General features: G+C 44.5%; 1 protein-coding gene across 3 annotated transcripts in view; it reads right to left on the bottom strand.

Moving 5' to 3' along the window:
* Window positions 1–18,636, bottom strand: part of LOC139627613 (cytosolic carboxypeptidase 4) — a 69,110-nt gene that overhangs the window by 39,002 nt on the left and 11,472 nt on the right. For all 3 annotated transcript variants that reach the window (XM_071488531.1, XM_071488541.1, XM_071488551.1), the window contains exons 6-13: window positions 11,481–11,518; window positions 5,747–5,955; window positions 3,720–3,882; window positions 3,210–3,277; window positions 2,905–3,021; window positions 2,327–2,540; window positions 1,664–1,754; window positions 83–355 (exon numbers count right to left, since the gene is read on the bottom strand). In XM_071488531.1, coding sequence (XP_071344632.1) covers window positions 83–355; window positions 1,664–1,754; window positions 2,327–2,540; window positions 2,905–3,021; window positions 3,210–3,277; window positions 3,720–3,882; window positions 5,747–5,955; window positions 11,481–11,518 — 1,173 coding nt within the window. The remainder of the gene's footprint in view (window positions 1–82; window positions 356–1,663; window positions 1,755–2,326; window positions 2,541–2,904; window positions 3,022–3,209; window positions 3,278–3,719; window positions 3,883–5,746; window positions 5,956–11,480; window positions 11,519–18,636) is intronic.

Raw genomic sequence — 18,636 nt, 5'->3', positions numbered from 1 at the left:
AGTCTGTATTTTAGCTTCTTCCCATGTCCTCTAAAATTATGAAAACTTACCCATTCATAACCATCAGTTCAGTGTGCAGTACCTCTGTATGTTGGGTTTGCGAGGGGCCATTGGTTCATGTCCTGGTGGAGGGAGGTGACCCCAGAAATCAGGGAAAGCCAGGATGCTAAACCCTGGGATAGACCTGGTTCTGGCGGCTGCAGCACGGTACAGCTTGGGTTCATGGTGGGGAACACAGGCTCCATGACTCTCCAATAACCTGTCTATCATTGTACAGTGATGGGACTCTTCTGCCCCCTCCTCCTCCTCCTCATCAACCTGCTCATCCCCTCTCAGACCTGGGGGGGCATCTCCCCTATGAGCAGAAAACAATAATAAGGTCAGAAACCAAGCATCAAAACACAAGAAAAGGTCAGACTGATGTGACAGTACTGAGGAAGGAAGGAGAAGGACAGACAGCAGTGTTTGTTGTGTGAGTTAAACACCCTATAACAACAGTGTCAGAGACTGACGGACAGCTGAGTCCAACAGGACAGATAAGTCCACAAGAACAGGTGAACCCAGCAGGACATGTGGGCCCAGCAGGACACACCACACAAGGAAAGTTCATGACACACAGGTCCTATTTGGACCCTGGACTCACATACTTTATTATTATTGTTACTTTACTATTGTTTTTCTCATGTTTATTATTTTTCTTTCAGATTTGCTCAAGGCTGGAATCAGCTAGAGACATGAAACTTGACACAAAGACTGCAAATGATGTGCATGTGCTTCTCAAGAAATATGAGGGCATTGGCCACATGGTGGCGCTGTTCAAAAACACAATTCTTGGAAGGCCACGGCGCTCACGACCCTCTGATTTACTTGAAATTTGACACACAAGTCCAGCTAAATGTTGTCTACAAAAGACCCTCTTGGACCATTGAAGTCCACCATGATGGATTTTTTTGCTAATTAGCATAATTTGAAAAATATAAAAAAATTTACTTTAGCAGCATCAAATTTGATATACAGCCTGAGGGGACTGAGATACAAATTTCTATTATGAAACAACATCGATCAAAAAACATGGCCACCTTCAACCAAAATATCTTTGCAAAAGGGTGTACCTTAACCAGTATTGGCCATAACTCATTAACCATTTGTCCAATCATTGTAAATTTTTGTAAATACCTTAAGGCTGTATTTGTGAATAGGCCTATCAAAGCATGTTGGTTCTGACCCATAGGGGCCACCACAATCTGAAAACTCAGTGGGTTGAATTTCACCAAAATTGGTGTGCATGATTTTGAGGCAAAATACTGACCTATCACTCATCCTCATAAATAAAGATGACTTTCTACACTACCTCCTGAACACACACACTACATTTCATTTACATCCAATGACAGGGAGATGAAATGCTGCACATTGATATGTACTGGATACATATATACAGTACATGATTGTAATCATGAAACACTCTGAAGTGACTTACTTGTTGTTTGCCAGTGGTTAAATTTGTTTCTTTTGAGCTCAAAGTGTTTAGAAACTTGTCTTTTTTATGACATTTTCCAAGCTTTTTATCAACATACATGTTCTATGATACACTATATTAGAGTCAGTACAAGAACACACAGAGAAGCTTTGTCTGAACACATGCAGAGGATTCTGAGTGTACCTCTGCTCTCCAGTCATGGTCCTGGAAACAGGGCTGGTGCTGAGAATGCTGCTGTGACTGTGGAAGTCTCGGGGCTTTAACTGAGCAGCAGCTGGAGACAACAGAAGAAGAATAAAACTGCTGTTTGTTTTAAAAGACTTGGTCAGGATGGAAACCTGGAGCAGGTAGTTTCTAACATGCAGAAAACAAACCAAACCTTCACACAAGAACAACCTGAGTTTTCAGGTCAGACTCAATCCCACTACACTCAGCTGCACTAAGATAAGAATGGTTTGACATATCTGTACAGGATGTGACCAGCAGCCAATCAGCAGCACCCATCACTCTGTAATAATAATCATTATTCTGTCACTGAATTACAATCTATGCCTTGGTATCATATTTCTTAAATATTCCACCAGCTTATGATGAATGACACCCAGTGAGTGATGTGATGTATTTATTCTATAATTGACATATATACTCTTAATGCTATAATTAACACAGATACTCTTAATACTATGATTAACATATATAATCTTAATAATATAATTAACATATATATTATTTATACTATAATTAACATATATACTCTTAATACTATAATTAACATATATACTCTTTATACTATAATTAACATATATGCTCTTAATACTATAATTAATACATATACTCTGCTCTGACCTGGTGTGTGTTCCTCTGTGTGTCTCTCTGAGTGTCCCTCTATCTCTGAGTGACAGCCTGAAGACGAGGTGGACAAGTTACTGCTGGAGTCACTCCTCCTTCTGTCCCTCCTGGAGGAGCAAGGAGAGACTCTGCTGAGCAGCACAGCTTCCTCATCTGATGATGATGATGATGATGATGATGATGATGATGATGCTGAACTCAGATCCAGTTCCTGGGAGACACACGTTGGTTGACCATCATCATCTTTATCATCTGACAGAACAACAGTTTAACTGACTGAACAGATCTTCATCCCTACATGCAAACAGTACACAACACCAGAGTCTGTGTTGGATAAGTTACAACAGCTAAGTTTGTTATGAATCTGTTGTGTTGTCTTAGATCTGCCTCGAACCAATTAGATAACTACAAACATGAAGGACATATTCCACACTATGACTTAGTCACTGAGGTTCCTCCACAAAGTCTCTACATTTTCAACACTGAACACCTCCTCAGAAACACTCCATCACTCACACAGTCAGTCAGTCACAGACATTCATGAATATCACACACACGCACACACACAGTTGTACCTCGAAGTCATGTGACAGCTCAGGACAGAGGCGGCTGTACTGTAGCAGCAGCTCTTTAGGTCTGTCAGGGTCCGGACGTAGACGAAGTTTGTTCAGGTCAGTCTCCAGGTCTTCATCCTGCACAGACACACACAGACACACACACATAGGTTGAAAACATGTTCCAGTTCAGATGTGTGTCCCCCTATCACATCCATATTTTCCCTTATCAAAACATTACTGAGCTCCAGTCAGCTGGGCTCTTTGCACAGACACACACACACACACACACGCACACACACAAACGCATACACACACACACTTACGTAGTCTCTGCTCTCTGCCTCTTCGTTTTCCTCAGCCTCATCATCATCACTCTCTTCACTACTGTCATCTACACAACAGAGAAAACACAACTGAATGTGTCTGCGTGTGTGTGTCACTTAGGAGCATCAGAACACAAACACTGAGACGTTGTTCTCACAGTGTGAAGAACTAAACAGGTGATATAAGATACTGAGACACTGCTCTGGGTAGTTCTACTGAGGGGCAAGCTCTCTGCTACAGCTACACCTGTATAACCAGGAACACCTGTAAAACCAGGTACACCTGTATAACCAGATACACCTGTAACTGGGGGGTCTCTTTTCACACCTGGAAGATGCCCGGTACAACAACACTCTGATCAGCTCCACTGGAGTGAGTGAGTGAGTGAGTGAGTTTCACGTATTTGGTATTATTTTATTAAATGTTTCCATGTCGTTACTTTTTAAACATTTTTCAAATGAAAACTGCTTCTGCTCACTCTTGACATGATGTGGATTCTGGTACTGTACCTGGTGCCAGGTCCACATCAGGGACAGCACCTGGTCTTCCAGGCAGAGGGAAGGTGTATGCAGATTGATCTGATGTCAGTGGAAGGCGGGTTTTAGGAAGACACTTCCTCAACAGCTGCACTGACGGCTCCACCAGAGACTCCAGTCCTTTACTCAAACACGTCTGCAAGACACAAACAGAGCGAGAGAGGAGGCAGTGTGTCAACACACGGTCTGGGACTCACAGACTGAACCGGACCACCATTAAAAGACGTGTCAACAGACCGTCTGGGAATCATGGACTGAACTGGACCAGCATCAGAAGACGTGTCAACAGACCGTCTGGGATGCATGGACTGAACTGGATCAACATCAGAAGACACACAGCTCTGAACCACACTCTTGGACAAGGGCTGGACTATGGCCGTCTTGGAGTCTGATGGTGGGGTCCTAGAAAGGGTGCACTCTGAGGCCCAGGGATGAACAGGGACATGGACTGGAAACCAGGTCTTGGCCCAGTCTCTTCAGCAGTGGAGTGGAAGGAACCCTCTGAGGAACCTGTCCTCTGAGGAGGAGGCAAAGTTTGAAGACATGGTTGAGACCTCACTCAAGGACTTAAGACAGTCCTCAGCAGTTCAGCCCCCAGGTGTGGGTGAGTTTCACCCTGAGATGCTGAAGGATTTGAACACTATTGGACTGCCATGGTTCTAGTTCTGGATGTCTGGACCGCATTGCTGCCTCTGTGCTCTGACTCCAGATTAGTGTCATGTTGGTCCACCTGGTGGTGTCAGTCTGTGTCTGTGAGTCCAAAGAGCCAGAACCAGTGTCACTCTGTTCGTGTTGGGTCAAAACAGTGAAGCTGTTGTTTGATCAAAGTTTAATTTTAAATCACTGTTAATGAGATTATCTTTTTATTGAGCATTTCATGTTGTCCTGAAGGTCAGTCTGTTTCAGTATGGTCATTTTACCCCATCTAAGGTTGCAAGAAACCTGGTGTCATGTTTGATGACCAATTATCCTTCAGACCATGTTGCATCCGTCTTTCAGTCATGCCACTTAGTTCTATACAACATCAGGAAAATCAGGTCTTACTTGACTCAGTCCACCACCTAGCTCTTGGTCCAGGTCATGGTTCTCTCTCACCTCAACTACTGCAGTGCTCTTCTGGTGGGCCTTCCTCTCTGCTCAATGAAACCCTGGTCTTTAATCAGCCCCAGGACACATGTCACTCCACTACTCATCGACCTACATTGGCTAACCATGGGTGCCCGAATCAAGTTAAAGTCACTAATGCTGCCTTCAGTGACTTCTGGGTCTGCACCATCTACTTGAACTCAATCATTCAGCCTCATGCTCCTTTTTGGCCACTGCCTTCCTCCAGGTATTGTCGTCTGTCATTGCCATCCCTGCACACTAGACAATCTCAGTCCAGACTGTTCAGATAGCACCTTCTTTCCTAAAACCTAACATGTCTAACTATCACTTACTAGGCACTTTTGATGCACTTCCTTATACAATCTCCTGCACTTATTAAACAGATTTAGAACCTGATACTTACATGAAGGTTTCCTACTGCACTGAAGCTTGACTATTGTCCTTCACTTGTAAGTTGCTTTGGATAAAATGTACTGACATCTGCCTAATAAAGCAATAATTGAACCAATCAATCCATAAGTCTTTGTTTAATTACAGCAGTTGAATTAATGTGTGTGATGTAAATTTCAGCATCAGAGGGTGAGTGTCTATTATGGTGGATTAGTGATTCAGATGCATTGGCATCAAACCACAACAGGACTTTGTGGTTATATGGTATACATTTTATAAATTTATTATTTATCATTAATTTTGTTTTGTTTATTTCACATTAAAATACAAACATATGAAGGGAAATAAAAGGTATGAAAGAAAACCACACCAGATAATTACACCACATGTGGTAATGGGTCACATGATTAGTGCTAATCATGTGACCCATGAGTGCAGTGAGGAGGGGAGGTAAGACAGGAGACAGGAAATGATGATTGATGTTCATCAGGTGTGAATGTTACCTGTGTGGTCTGATACAGAAGTCTGATGCCTCCCTGGGAAATGAAAGCCTGCCTGCCTGCAGTACTGTGGGTGACCTTCTGGAGACAGCACAGCAGCGTGAGGCGGATCGCAATGGCAACATGTTGAGTGTCCTTGCTGTGCCAGTCCTCGTACAGCCGCAGCAGACTAGAGACGTAGCCCTTACACACGACTGAGCGAACGTTAGCCTCTGTGACAAAACAGAAAGAGAACAGCCAACAGGTAGTGATGTCACATCCTGTCTCAGACACCTCACATCAGACGTTTACCACTGCAGTCCTCATGTAAGTTAGTTTAAACTGAGGCCTGTGTGGCCCACATGGACTCCAGGTGGTGCTGTTGATCTGATGGGAATGTGTGGGACTAACACCTGGTCCACTCTCATGATCTCGTGAGGACTCTTACAGTCCATCACATTCTATAGACACACAGATGTTCTGCAGATTTACAGATCTGCAGCATCATACCTGTCTGTCTGTCACACAGGTGAACTTCATCAAAGTTATTACAGTTATTATATTCTTCACCTGCACCACTGTAAAAGGTGTGATGTCAAAGTGTGTTAGTGTGTGTTCACCACAGGCACACTGTGTTGTTCTCATGAATGTACAGCAGAGAATGTAGATACTGTCTCTGGATAACAGCAGTGGTCTGCTGATCTGGAGTCTCACATTCAGACCAGCAGACCACCTCTTCCTCCTCACAGCTGTCACATGTGGAGTCTCAGGTGATTTACTGTTGATTAACCTTGATGAGGGTTCAGTTGTGTGGCTGCTTACACAGAGTCAAACTCTGATTTAAATCTCAGCTCAGACACATGTGATTGGATGAATGAAAGAGTGTGTGACCTGCAGCAGAGGAGGACAACAAATCAAATAACTCTCACAGCTTTCTTCTGCTGATTGTTCAAACAGCTTCTGACTCAAGAGAACAAACGTTGATCGTTTGATCAGTACGACAGACACAGCAGCTCGAGCAGTGACTCCGCATGAAGAAACTCAAGATTTTCAAGGCCACATATTTGTTGCATAGGAGCAGTGACAGGCTCTACTCCAGGTGGTCTGGACTTAACCCCAGGTGGTCTGGACTTAGCTCCAGGTGTTCTGGACTTATCCCCAGACCTTGCCCCTGCTCCAGCCCAGTGTGACCTTCAACAGGATAGATTGGTTCCACAAATTTATCAATTACATTAAAGGACATATATAAAAAGCAACACAATACTATTGTACCTATTGTATAACATCCTCAATATACAAAGTAAAATGACATGGACACACAAACTATCCAAGATTCACAGTGAAGGGATTGATGAACTACAGAACATCAAACATCTACATGTCCCTTAACAGAAACAAAATCATAGAACATAAACTCAGTTTTCAGCCACAGAGCCCTGAAGATGAGAGCAGCATCTAGAGATCCAGAAAAAGCTGGTCTGTGGTTCTGAGGTGAGAGTCCCATCAGTGAGGAGCAGATGCTCCACCAGAGCTCGTTGAGGAGACAGGCCTGACCCACTGTTTAACTGTCTACATGTGGCTTTAATGGGTCCTTTAAATGGGTCAGATAATGATATACTGTCTTCTGTACAAACCAGTGGGATTTTATCAACCAACACAATAACTTACAAAGAGGTGGTGTGGAAACAGGAGGCCATAGACTTTAAATCTGGTTTAATTAACATGCAGTGAACCTCTGAGGCTCATTAACACACTCAGTCATCTCTATGGATACGAATTAAACAACAGGTCTCACCTGAAACACATGAACACCATTCATGTGGAAACATCATCATCAGCCTCATTTTAAAGAGAGAATGTCTCAGGTTCACTGAGGAATACGAGATGGTCTTCTTTGTCAGTGTCTCTTTGTGGGAGGGGCTGAGGAGTTGACTGTCATCGATAATGTCAGCTTCATTCAAGTCAGGTTCCATTCAAGAGCTAAAATAATGTGTCTAATTAAAAACCTAAATGACCTGAAAACTAAAGGTGGTCTGGCTGTGCCAGGCATTTACCAATATTATTGATCCTATGATACCAGATATTAAACTAGTCCTCCAACGTGAACCAGTCCTCCAACCAGTAACAGTCCTCCAACCAGAGCAACCAGTCCTTCAACCTGAACCAGTCCTCCAACCAGAACAACAGTCCTCCAACCCAAGCCAATCCTCCAACCTGAACCAGTCCTCCAACCAGAACAACCAGTCCTCCAACCTGAGCAACCAGTCCTCCAGCCTGAACAACCAGTCCTGTAACCTGAACCAGTCCTCCAGTCAGAGCCAATCCTGCAGTCAGAGCCAGTCCTCCTACCAGAACCAGTCCTCCAACCTGAGCAACCAGTCCTCCAACCTGAACAACCAGTCCTCCAACCAGAACCACCAGTCCTCAACCTTTACGGAGAGGCCTTGCTTTGTTGTTGATGTGCCTTTTCAATTCTTTGTGTGCCTTTTAAACGTTTCTTACGCCTTTTAAATGTTTTTTACTTCACTGGAAAAGTCGGAGGGAATTTCATTGTACAATTTTGTATAATGACAATAAATATTCTATTCTATCACTACACCTAACCCCTCGTGTGCCCATGCCTCATGTAGCACTCTTAAGAGTGCTGCATTTTTACCTAATCTAACCTAACCCTTTGCGTCTGTCATAATAACTACAACCACTAGATGTCACCTAGCAACAAAACCTAACTATGGGTCATAATAACTTCCTGATAGACGACCTGTGGCCTCGTTTTCTACAGGAGGTTAGTCTCGATATTCTAATAATTAACTAATCTAAAGGAACAATAGAACCTAAACCGTGCCTTATCGACAAATATACTCCACAAAATTCAGAATGAACAGAGGAGCACCAATGGAGACACAGGAGCATATAACTGTTGTTGTTCATACATCAGGGAGCCACACAACAGAAATCCATAATTTGCTCTATTCAGAATATCTCTCTCACACACACACACACAGACAGACTCAGATGCTTGGAAACAAAGTGCAACACTGACCCCTGCAGGACAAACACACACATTACAATACCTGGAACAGCTCTGAGCCACAAAACCACAGAAGAAGAGAGGAGAGGACAGTTCGACCTTTAACCTCTAACCTACCTAGTTTTTCATGTACAATAAACAGGACCCTGAGCCCTGAAGGAAGTCCATCAGCTCCTGGAGACCAGGCATAGCTGAGCTGCTGCACCACTACAGGCGTCTGACATCCACACACTCTTAACATTTCATGTTCCCAGAACTTGAACACAACAGCAGAGAAACTGTTTCATGTTCACCTTTGACCCCTGAAAGATGGTTCAGGTACATGAATACCTGTCTCCATAGAGACTGAACACGGTGCAGTCTGACATCATTACAGCAGAGACCAACTGTTTCCAACCTGTCCACAAGCGTTCTGAAGTAGACCAGTTCACTGGGGATGAACCCTGTACATGGTGATCGATGTAATGAGTACGAACAGATCATCCAGAGCCAAATGGTCAAATTTATCAATTACATTAAAGGACAAATATAAAAAGCAACACAATACTATTGTACCTATTGTATAACATCCTCAATATACAAAGTAAAATGACATGGACACACAAACTATCCAAGATTCACAGTGAAGGGATTGATGAACTACAGAACATCAAACATCTACATGTCCCTTAACAGAAACAAAATCATAGAACATAAACTCAGTTTTCAGCCACAGAGCCCTGAAGATGAGAGCAGCATCTAGAGATCCTGAGCCTTTCATCTTGTTCCTCCTACTGAGGAGATGTTCATTTCTGCCTGACCTATCAGGAAGTTAACCAAGGGAACACGTCTGCTCTGTGCTGCCATGGACCTAGCACCAAAACAGGTGGTCCTTCAACACCTCGGCTAAACCTCCAAGCTGCAGCACAGAGGAAAGAGTCAGGGACAGGTGAGCCACAGGTGCTGCAGAGTTTCATCAGCCCTGTGTACTCTCCTCCACTGCAGATCCTCAGTGTTTTTCTTTGATGTTCCTCCTGTTGTACGGGTGTTTTCAGAAACAGAAGGTGTCACAGCTCCTGCCGTGAGTTAGTTTTTTCCCTTGTGTTTTCTCTGTTGTCCTCTGTGTGTCTCCATCTCCTCAGTCTGTCTGTGTGTTTGTGTCTCCACCTCTCCAGCAGCTCTCCACACCTGTGTTCAACCAGCTCATCACTCACAGCTTCAGGTCCTCAGTCTTCCCTCCACTCATCTCCGGATTGTTCAGCCACTTTGTATGGTAGAAACTCTGCTGCCCAGTAGATTTTACTTTGGTTACTTTGCTGTGTTCTTCCTTGTGTGCCTTGCAAACCTTCTTGTGTGTCTCAGGACTCCAGCACCAGAACCTCAACTCCATTCTCTCAAGCCACCAAGCTGCTTACCTGCTCCACCTTCAACCATTTGCCAGACTCCCTCAGGATATAACCCACCTCTCTATACTCACTCTTGCTCACCAGCCCTCAGCCACCTTCAGCTGCTGCAGCTTGTCTAACCCAGCCTCAGCCCCTACCTCTCTAATTTGATCTACTGAAGCCCAGCTGGTAATGTTGGCTTCACAAGTAATAAACCCTCAGATTTAGACCAGTTGACTTTTGCAGAAGGAGTCTGACAAACTAACAGAAAAACTCAGACCTGACAGACCCTGTGTGAGCTCATTTAAAAGAGGCTCAATGGCCAGACAGTAAAGCATCCCAGATAAAGGACACTCCTGTCTGATGCCCCTGTGAACAAAGACTGGTCTGCTGAGTCAACTCCCCACCTTTAACAGAACACTGGCTCCAGAGGACAACAACTTAAATGATGAGCAACTCTATGCTGATGGTCTAGAGAAAGAAGATCAATGTCCAACTCTTGATATATCAATAATGTCAAGAATGAACTGATAAAATTTGGGTGGTCAGAGGTTTAAGGTCAGTGTGACCTCACAAAACACTTTTTAGCCATCACTCAAGACTTCACGCAGCAATTATCATAAAATTTCATACAAATGGTTAATATTTGATATGACTCTGGATAAACAGGGATGTGATCTGAAACTAGTCTGATGCTGGAAACACATTTCCTCCACTGGACCCAGCACATCAGACATACACAGACACTACACCTCCACCACTGGAGCCCAAAAGGCTCATCTGTTTTATATCATGGAAAGTGCTTCTCCTGTTCAGAGTCATTCTAACTGCACCCGATACAGTCCAGTGACATGTCACACTATGACAGCATCACCTGCAGTCCAGTACAGTAGAGTTACAGTCCATCCGCAGGACCAGAGACTTGCCTGCAGGCAGGACAACCTGAGGTGGGATGAGCCAGGACAGAGACTGAACTTTAAAATTAAAACACTGACATATATCACCTCATAAATAATATGAGCACTGTTCAAATGAATACTCCTCATGAACTAAGCAGAAAGTCTGAGTGATTGTGACACAGTTTGTAAACGGCCTCGTGGATGAAGAACAGCAGCAAGCACATGAACATCAGAAAGAAGCGTGAAAATGGCAGAAACATACAAATATGTCAAGATTTTCACAATAAAATCAGAGCAGAAACAGGATGCATATCATGGACTGGGACTCTGTCCAAAAAGATGGTCATATGATCTTTTAGCCAGATCGTCCACCCCTATAGTGATGATGATTGTAATGATGAGGATGATGATGATGATGATGTACACTGTCAGCTGGTGAATGAAGAAGGTCATGGACAACTTACTTGTGCTCAGCAGAGCTGCGAAGGCATTAATGGCTGCCCTGAAAGAAAACACACAGGGAGCAGTTAGTCTGACTGAACACACAGACACACTAACACGACTGTGTTTTGATATGATGACACCAAACTGATGCTGTCATTCAGATGTGTGTATTTATTGTCATGTACAGTTGTGTGTTTATTACAGAATATCCTTAAACATAACATAGTGAGCATCATATGAAGTCTGAAGTTGCATGTTAGAAATGTGTTGTAATTTCTGATGTGCTTTAATGATGGATTTTCAAGAAGAAATTAAAGTTTTTAGGTCAAGACCGAGGTTCCTCCCACACTCCCAGGAGCCCTGAAGACCCCTGGGCCACTGTCAGGGCCAGACGACCAACTGGAAAAAGTGGGCAACTGCCTCAGAGGCCCACACCCAGAGGCCCTTCTGGTTATTTATCTGAAAACACAGTCAGGGTCAGTGGTTTTTGAACCGCATGTTGTTTGAAGATAATCTGTCTCATGACTGTTTCTCAGTGATGTTGTTGAATATTATGCTTCAGTTAATTTTTCACTGTGAATGTTGTGTGTTTCCACTGTTGTGTGAATAAAGCTGGTTTGTTCCTCTCACGGCGTCATTCCATTTAAACATGGCAGCAGGTTTCCAGCAGCTGCTAACTGCTGGGACGACTGCATCACTGTTGTCATGTTTAACAGAAGGTGACGAGGAAAGACAAGAAAGATGTTTCTGTGGGAACATGAACATGTACACACATGAGGCCTTCACATGGGTCCTGCTGTGTTCACTGGTTGAAGCTCTGTCTTTGTCTTATTGTTAGACCTTCATTGTTTCATGCGATGTTGTGTTCACACACAACCAGTAGCGACACACAGTGCACAGAGAGTGGAAAGAGAGGGGAGTTAACAAGGGGGTGTGGTCCACCATGATCACTGTGTGTCAGTCTCTACACTGTTTGAGTCACAGTACCTGGACTCATGATGAGTTAGATCGTTCTGAAAGTCCAGCTGAGCTGAGTCAGCTGACTTTGGTCAGGGTTCAGTTTTCTTCTGTCCCTCTTTCATTCATTTTACCTGCTGAGTTCTTCCCCTCCTCCACTCTTTCCCTCCTCAATATACCCTGTTCCTTTCTTCATTCCTCTTTCCTTTCTTCCCCCTATCCTCCATCCCAGTTCCTCCTTCTTAACCTCCCCCTCATTAAATTTTCCTTTCTTCCGTTCATGCATTTCCTCACTGACACCTGCACCACATGACTTGATTTTACACCTTGATCCATCTTCTCATGGATGGAGGTGGAGTCATTGTTGCCCTGATGTAGTGTTGTGTTGGCCTTACACTCTGTGAGGTGCTCTGTCAGTGTTTCTGGATCACCTCCACCCGGATCCACAACTGAGTGATTCTGACTGTCTGACCTCTCTGTGTGTGGGTACGTGTGTGTGTACACGCATGTGCGTGTAACATTGTTCAGTGTAGCTTTACAAGCAGCAAGTAGACCACATTGTCACTAACAAGGTGACAAGAGGTCATGACCTCAGTGGCTATGAGCAGCATGGAAGATTCGTGCTATGTTTACTGAGGATGGGAAATATGATGCTCTTAAAAAGGATATGTCATTTTTATGCAAATCTTCAAAGGGACTATACACACCACTGTGTGACTGTCCTCCATGTTTTACAGAGCTCTCAATATGATGCATGACACAGACCAAAGATAAAGTGTTTGTCCACCGAGTGTATGAATTGGAAATATGGAAATCATTTCAATTAATTCAGCAAATATTTAATGAGTCTTTGGTTTAAAAATGTACTAAACATGAACTGGAGTCGGTTTTTCACAGGTCAAATATAAAATTCATACTGAATATATAGGTTCCAGGGGTCAAATCCATCAAACTCTATGGATTACATAATTAAAACTTTGTGAATGCAAAAAACCAGAAGCAACTCCAACTGTAAAGTCCTGTTTGACTCTGACCTTCATCTGTCAGAACCGGAGCCTTCATCAGGTCCGGACAGGCTAGAGTGTGATCAGTGAACATTCAAATAGAAACAGTTTGCACAATGACTCAAAATAAATAATGAGGATATGATGTTACACAATGAGAACACAAACACAATTATTTCTGTTCATCACTGTTTAAATCTGATAATGATGATAACGAATGAAGCTCAGATTAAATTCTGTGTCTCTTATTTTCTCTTCACTGTCCTTAACTCAGCTGCTCTAAAAACAGATGATCACCTGATCAGAAGAAAGATCAGGTGAGATTATGTTCATAGGTGTGAGTTCAGCATAAGGTTAAAATATTTCCAAATTTTAGCTGGATTCCCTGACCTGTGGGGCTGCATCAGCACCAGTGAAATGAAGCTTGTATGTCGGCTGAATGGGCAGATGTGATGTGACTGAATGGTGAATACACAGCCTTAAGCAGATGTCTTGAAAACAACACATCCTCTGTAAAAGACATCTTCAATATTTACTGACAGACTTTCATTTTGCTTTCTTTCTCAATCACTTGAACAAGCTGTTCTTACAACAACCTTTAACCAAGCTTTTCTCCTTCAGAACAATCTCCTAGACACACATCGGTCTGTTTTAAAGGCAAGTCCATCCACTAAGATGGCCTTGCTTCCAGTGACAGAAGTGTCTTCATACCTCTCTGCTGCATTTAAAAACAGTAAATCACCAGACTCAGACCATGCTGCAACTGCAAACAGTTCTGAGGGCCTCAAACCTGACAACATACTCTGAAATCCTGTCATTGGAAATCACAAAGAGGATTGGTGACAGGGAACAACACCAGCAGAGGACAACACCAGCCAGAAACATGTAACAGCCCCAGACCCCCATATTCCCACAGTGCCCCTCACTTTTTTTATTAGATATCAGCAGAGGGCATGTGGGAACTTAGCTGTAACTTCTGCAAAAATAACATCACGTTGAATTTGAACATTTTACTTAACAAACGGGGCATCATGAACTTACAACAATTTACAATTTATCCCTTATATTTTTTATATTTTATATATTATATTTGTTTTCGCAGTGAAACGCCGGAGGAGAGGAAAACGTGCCGGTGCGCTTGCGTGTCTCCGCCGGCGCGGACTCCGCACACCGCTCCCAGGTATCTTTCTCTCCAACGTGCGTTCACTGCCCAACAAACTGGATGAACTTCAGCTACTGGTGCAGAAGAACAGAGACTTTTCTTCATCTGCCATCCTGTGCTTCACGGAGACGTGGCTGTGTGGATCGATTCCGAACTCTGCGCTGGAGCTGGCCGGCTTCCAGCTCTTCAGAGCGGATCGTGACACAGAGCTGTCCGGCAAAACCAAAGGTGGAGGAATCTGCTTTTATGCAAACAGTGGCTGGTGCAGAGACGTGACAGTGATCCTGCAGCACTGTTCTCCTGACCTGGAGACTTTCATCATAAACTGCAGGCCCTTCTACTCCCCCCGTGAGTTCACCTCATTCATCCTGGTCAGTGTTTACATCCCACCACAGGCCAACGTGCAGGAGGCACAGCGGGCGCTCGCAGACCAGATACTGTGTGTGGAGCAGACCAACCCGGACTCCGTAGTTATTGTACTTGGTGACTTTAACAAAGGGAACCTCAGCCACGAACTGCCCAAATACAGACAGTTTGTTAATTGCCCGACCAGAGAGGGGAACACTCTGGACCACTGTTACCCCACAATCAGTGGTGCTTATCACGCCGTCCCCCGGGCTGCACTGGGCCACTCTGACCATGTCATGGTCCACCTGATTCCCACATACAGGCAGAAACTAAAACTGTGTAAACCTGTTGTGAGGACATCGAAGCAGTGGAGCAGTGAAGCCATAGAGGATCTGCGGCATGTTTGGACTGCACTGACTGGGAGGTGTTCAGGACTGCTTCCAACAGTCTGGATGAGTTCACAGAGGCTGTGACGTCATACATCAGCTTCTGTGAGGACTGCTGTATCCCATCACGCACCAGGGTGAGTTATAACAATGACAAACCCTGGTTCACAGCTAAGCTCAGTCAGCTCAGGAGGCAAAAGGAGGAAGCTTTCAGGAGTGGGGACAGGGACAGGTTTAAAGAGTCCAAGTACAGGTTTAGCAAAGCGGTGAGAGAAGCTAAACGACTGTACTCTGAGAAACTTCAGCTCCAGTTCTCAGCCAATGACTCTGCTTCTGTCTGGAAAGGGCTCAGAAAGATCACTAACTACAAATCTAAACCCCCCCACTCCATTAACGACTTCTGTCTGGCCAACGATCTGAATGAGTTCTACTGCCGCTTTGAAAGACAGTGGGACAAGCCTGACACTAACCTCCACATCAGAGCCACATCAGAACCCCCCTTCTCCCCTACCAAAGGAACATCTCTCTCTATCCTGGAGAGAGATGTCAACAGGCTTTTTAAGAAGCAGAACCCCCGCAAAGCAGCCGGTCCTGACTCTGTCTCTCCATCATCCCTGAAGCACTGTGCTGATCAGCTGTCTCCAGTGTTCACGGACATCTTCAACACCTCACTGGAGACCTGCCACGTGCCAGCCTGCTTCAAATCCTCCACCATCATCCCTGTCCCCAAAAAACCAAGGCCCACAGGTCTAAATAACTATAGACCCATTGCCCTGACCTCTGTGGTCATGAAATCATTTGAGCGCCTTGTCCTGTCCCATCTCAAATCCATCACTGACCCACTCCTGGACCCCCTGCAGTTCGCCTACAGAGCCAACAGGTCTGTAGATGACGCCGTCAACATGGCTCTCCACTTCATCCTCCAGCACCTGGACTCCTCAGGGACCTATGCCAGGATCCTGTTTGTGGACTTCAGCTCTGCCTTCAACACCATCATCCCGGCTCTGCTGCAGGACAAGCTCTCCCAGCTGAGCGTGCCTGACTCCACCTGCAGGTGGATCACCGACTTCCTGTCTGACAAGAGGCAGCACGTGAAGCTAGGAAAGCATGTGTCTGACTTCCAGACCATCAGCACTGGATCCCCACAAGGCTGCGTTCTTTCTCCTCTGCTCTTCTCCCTGTACACCAACACCTGCACCTCCAGCCATCTGTCTGTCAAGCTCCTGAAGTTTGCAGACGACACCACTCTCATTGGACTCATCTCTGATGGCGATGAGTCTGCCTACAGGTGGGAGACTGAGCGTCTGGTGACCTGGTGCAGGCAGAACAACCTAGAGCTAAACGCTCTGAAGACAGTGGAAATGATAGTGGACTTCAGGAAGAGCCCAGCCCCACCCACCCCCATCTCCCTGTGTGACTCCCCCGTGGCTACCGTGGAGCATTTTCGCTTCTTGGGAACCACCATCACACAGGATCTCAAATGGGAGCTAAACATCAGCTCCCTCATCAAAAAAGCTCAGCAGAGGATGTATTTCCTGAGGCAGTTGAAGAAGTTCAACCTGCCAAGGACTATGATGGTGAACTTCTACACCTCCATCATTGAGTCCATCCTCACCTCCTCCATCACCATCTGGTACACTGCTGCCACGGAGAGGGACAATAACAGACTGCAGCGTATCATCCACTCTGCTGAGAAGGTGATTGGCTGCAATCTTCCGTCCCTCCAGGACCTGTACGCCTAAAGGACTCTGAGGCGTGCAGGGAAGATTGTAGCTGACTCCTCCCACCCTGGACACAAACTCTTTGTGACACTCCCCTCTGGCAGGAGGCTGCGGTCCTTCAGGACCAAAACCTCTCGCCACAAAAATAGCTTCTTCCCATCTGCTATTAGCCTCATCAACAAGGCTAGAGAGCCCCACTGTTGCTGATCAATTGCACCAATCACCAGAAAAAAATCCTTGTATGTGAAAACATACTTGGCAATAAAACTGATTCTGATTCTGATTATAATTATGTTTTTAACCATATGAATTACCATATCAATGAATTAAAGATACAACAGGGCACAGACACTGCTCACAGCATTTAAGCCCATGTGTTATGTGCCCTAACCATTTGGCTATCAGGTCAAGTCCTGATTTTTCTTTCTGAAACGGATTGTTTGCCAGAATTCCCATGAGGCCAAATCAAAGTTCTTCATCACTCCCACAGGGCTCATGACCATATGTGAGGGTCAGAACAAAGATAGACTGGTAAATCAAGAGCTTCGCCTTCCGCCTTAGCACAGTCTTCACTACAGAAGTACAATGTTCGCTTCTCTGATAACGCTGCACTGATCCACCTGTCCCACTACCCATCCTGCCTTCACTTGTGAACAAGATCCTTCGATACTTTAACTCCTTCATTTGGCACAAATTCCAAAGAGCAAAATACATCGTTTTTCAGAAGAGAACCATGGCCTCAGAGTTGGATGTGCTGAAAATGCTGGCACAACTTTCAGTTTGGTCGCACAGGGATAGGAGAGCTCAGTGCACCACAAGATCCACCAAGAAACCTGATCATAGGCATTCTCTAAGTCCACAAAGCACATGTAGACTGGATTGCCAAACTCCCATGACCCCTCAACTGAGGTTGGCCACATGATACCCAACCCACACTGCTTGATTTTACAGGAATGTTCCTCCACCTGATCTCCATCTGTGTTTTTATAAGCTCCTATATTGGTTTTGATGTAAATAGGCCAACATTCCTGTGTACCACAAAACAGAGTATTTGACAGATGTGATATATATGAAGAGATGTGCTATAAAAGAAATGATTTACTGCTGGATGCAGTGATGTTTGAACTTGGATTGTTGGATTGTGGTTGGCCGGCAGCCCTGATGGACTGTGTTTCAATGCCCATGAGGTCACTGTCACTGCCAGGCCAGACTGACTAGCTTACTCACCAGGATCAACAGGGAAACAAAATTTATTACGGAAAACAATATTTAAATATAAATGATTTGTTCATGATGTGACTCACTCTGCTATTGTGAGAGTGTCAAGGGTGTGAACGTGGTCAGCAACATTTGCCCTGTGATGTCCATGAAAATACAGGCACCAGATGGAAGGTAACTGGAGAACTATGAGTTAAATTTAACACTTTATGATTCTCTCATTTGTGTCTAGAAGGCATCATGATTGGTTTATTACATGTCAATACAGGAAAATGGAAGAGTTTGAGCAGACTTGCATTATAAACTCTTGTTGAAACCTCAAACCCTGTCAGGAATGTCAAAGTAAAACATCCCCTGAGCTAAAGAGCATAATAAGAAGT

This window comes from Trachinotus anak, unplaced genomic scaffold (assembly GCF_046630095.1).
Source record: "Trachinotus anak isolate AG129_WGS33_773 ecotype Australia unplaced genomic scaffold, CSIRO_AGI_Tana_v1 ptg000002l, whole genome shotgun sequence".
NCBI lineage: Eukaryota > Metazoa > Chordata > Actinopteri > Carangiformes > Carangidae > Trachinotus > Trachinotus anak.
The sequence above is the reverse complement of the archived record's forward strand: the minus strand, read 5'-3'. Positions and strand labels throughout refer to the sequence as shown.